At 56.8% G+C, this 2,376-nt stretch overlaps 1 protein-coding gene across 1 annotated transcript; it reads right to left on the reverse strand.

The window, feature by feature from the left end:
• Positions 1-100: 100 nt before the first annotated feature.
• On the reverse strand, positions 101-822 carry NGA_2096820 (dna methyltransferase 1-associated protein 1; the record flags this gene model as incomplete). Its single annotated transcript, XM_005854065.1, has 1 exon — positions 101-822. A coding segment is annotated over one exon (722 nt), but the record flags the coding sequence as incomplete, so codon positions are not given.
• Positions 823-2,376: the final 1,554 nt, after the last annotated feature.

The raw sequence follows: 2,376 nt of genomic DNA on the forward strand, positions 1-2,376 counted from the left end.
GATGGAGGCATCCATCACGGCGGCTTCTCCTTCCTTCCCTGCCTCCTTGCTGCCTTCCTTCCCTTCCTCCCTCCCTTCCTCCTTCCCTTCCTCCCTCCCTTCCTCCTTCCCTTCCTTTTCCCCTTCCTCCTTCCCTTCCTCTTTGCCTTCCTGCCCTTCAACCTCCTTCTGTGCAGGCTCGCGGGGTCCCCCAGGCGACCCTGCGACGGACTCAGCGACGGCATCAGGAAAGCGATCATATATAATCGGCCACCTAAGGTCAAAGCGTTGACATAGCTCCAATAGGACTCTCGTTTCCTCTTTGCTCCATCCTGCGCCTTTGCCACCCTCAGCCAAACACGTCTTATACTCCGCGTCCGTGAACTCCACCGCAGGTGTCTGCACATTAAAGCGTGCGAAAGGGTAGTCGGGGTAGTCTGTCGCAGCTTTTACCCAGTGATAGAAGATTCCTCCTTTGCGCGTGCCGCTATTCTCCCCCTCCTTTCCTTCCTCTTCTCCTCCCTCGGGCTTATCCTGGTCTTTTCGTGCTGAATTTTTGAAAGTTGTCCAAATCCATCGGGTCCGCGCTGTGCCCTCCCTCTTGTCCTTGAGTCCTATCGCCTTCTTGCTCACCACAACCGGGGCCATGCCCTCTTTTCCGATCAAATTGAAGACTTCGCGGCTCATCCCTGCAGGTTTCCGTTTCCCTTTGTTCCCTCCCGCTCCCCCGGTGCCGCCTGCTTTTGGCCCAGTCTCCATTAGCAGGCTTTCACGCTCAGAGACTTGAGGTCGACGGGCCCCCCCTAGAATATCTGCAACATCCCCCATTTGCTTCCCCTTCGCTTGCCTGCACGAAGGCCGGCAAAGTTGCGTGGAGGAGGTCTGAGCGCGAAACAAGGAAAATGAGACCGTGCGTTATATACGCCTGGAAAGAATCGGTTTTTTGTGAACAAAGCATGACACATGTGTTTCAAGAAAGAAATGAGCATCTCAATGAGCAAGACAACATGGTGTTCACGCACCTGCCATCGGGGCCTTGGGCGCCAACAAAGGCAGGAAAGGCATGATGGAGGAGCGGGGAGTCCTTTCCTCCGGGTGACTTTGCATGGCACACGTACAAGAAGAGGGAGAGGAGGGCCAAAACGGAAATAACGAGACTCAATCCCATTGGTGTGTGGAGCCACGCTCATTGATTGATATCATACTGGCTTGTGACATAATTATGGGTGTATTGACACGGTGACTTACGTACAGTCTTCCTCTTTTCTACATTTTTCTCCTCCGGCCTTCACTATTCTCGGTTCCTCTTCCCACCCTTCAAAGGATAGGAAAGCCGCATTTCTTGCGCTTCCCCTTCCTCCTCTGCTTCCTAACTACATCAGCCAGGGATGATTTAATGCCTCCGCAGCCGTGGGTCGCTGGTCTGGGTGAATGCTCAGAAGCGCTCTAATGAAATCCAAGAAGAGCGCGTCATCTGTACGGATTCGGGCAGCTAAATTACTCTTTTTGGGATGGAGCAACGACACCGCTCCATCTCCTTCCTCATAGCCCCCTACTCTCCCTTCCTCTCCTCCCTCCCTGCGGTACACGACCAGGGCGCTTGTGAAGTACTTGGTGGTTTCCGTCCCAAAGAGCAGTAAATCCTCAGGAAAGCTGCCGAGGATAGCTTGCATACGCGCCAGCATGCCCTGAATGTTTTCGCTTTGAAAGAGCACGTAACCCGTGAACAACTCCGCTAGCACGCAGCCGACGCTCCAGACGTCGATCTTCCCGTTATAGGCTGCCCCCAGGACGACCTCGGGCGCCCGGTAGGATCGGGATTGGAGGTAGGAGGTGGGGGGGTCGCTGACGAAGCAGGAGGACCCGAAGTCGATGAGTTTGACCTGCGAGGGGAAGGGAAGGGAGCATGGAGGAGGATTATGGCCCCCGAGTCGATGTGACCGGAGAGACGGAAAGGGGGCGTGCGAAAAGGGCGCGTGGGGGAAGTTTCCCAAGGGCTTTCTCGGTAAGCCAAGCTCTCCGTGCCCTCCCCTCGCATTGCCGCTCAGCAAGCTCAAACGTCTCCGCTACCATCGTCCCTCTCTTCCTTTTCCTCGCTCCCCCTCCCTCCGCTCTTCCCCCCCTCCCTCCCTTTCCCTCCCTCTCCCCCTACCTCCACCCGAGAGTAGCTCTTGACCACGATGTTCTCCGGCTTCACGTCGCAATGCATGAGGCCGCGGGCGTGGACGAAGGCCAGGGCCCCGAGCACCTGCTGGGCGATGGCGCGGAGGCGGGGGAGGGTGAAGAAGGCAGGCTCGTTGTTGAGGCGGCCGTAGCGCTGGACGTCGTAGAGGTTCTCCTTCAGGAGCTCCGAGATGTCGATCAGCGAGGCGGTGCAGGAGCATCCAGAGCTGATCA

The sequence above is a fragment of the Nannochloropsis gaditana genome (genome assembly GCF_000240725.1).
Source record: "Nannochloropsis gaditana CCMP526 unplaced genomic scaffold scaffold636, whole genome shotgun sequence".
In the NCBI taxonomy this organism is placed as follows: domain Eukaryota; class Eustigmatophyceae; order Eustigmatales; family Monodopsidaceae; genus Microchloropsis; species Microchloropsis gaditana.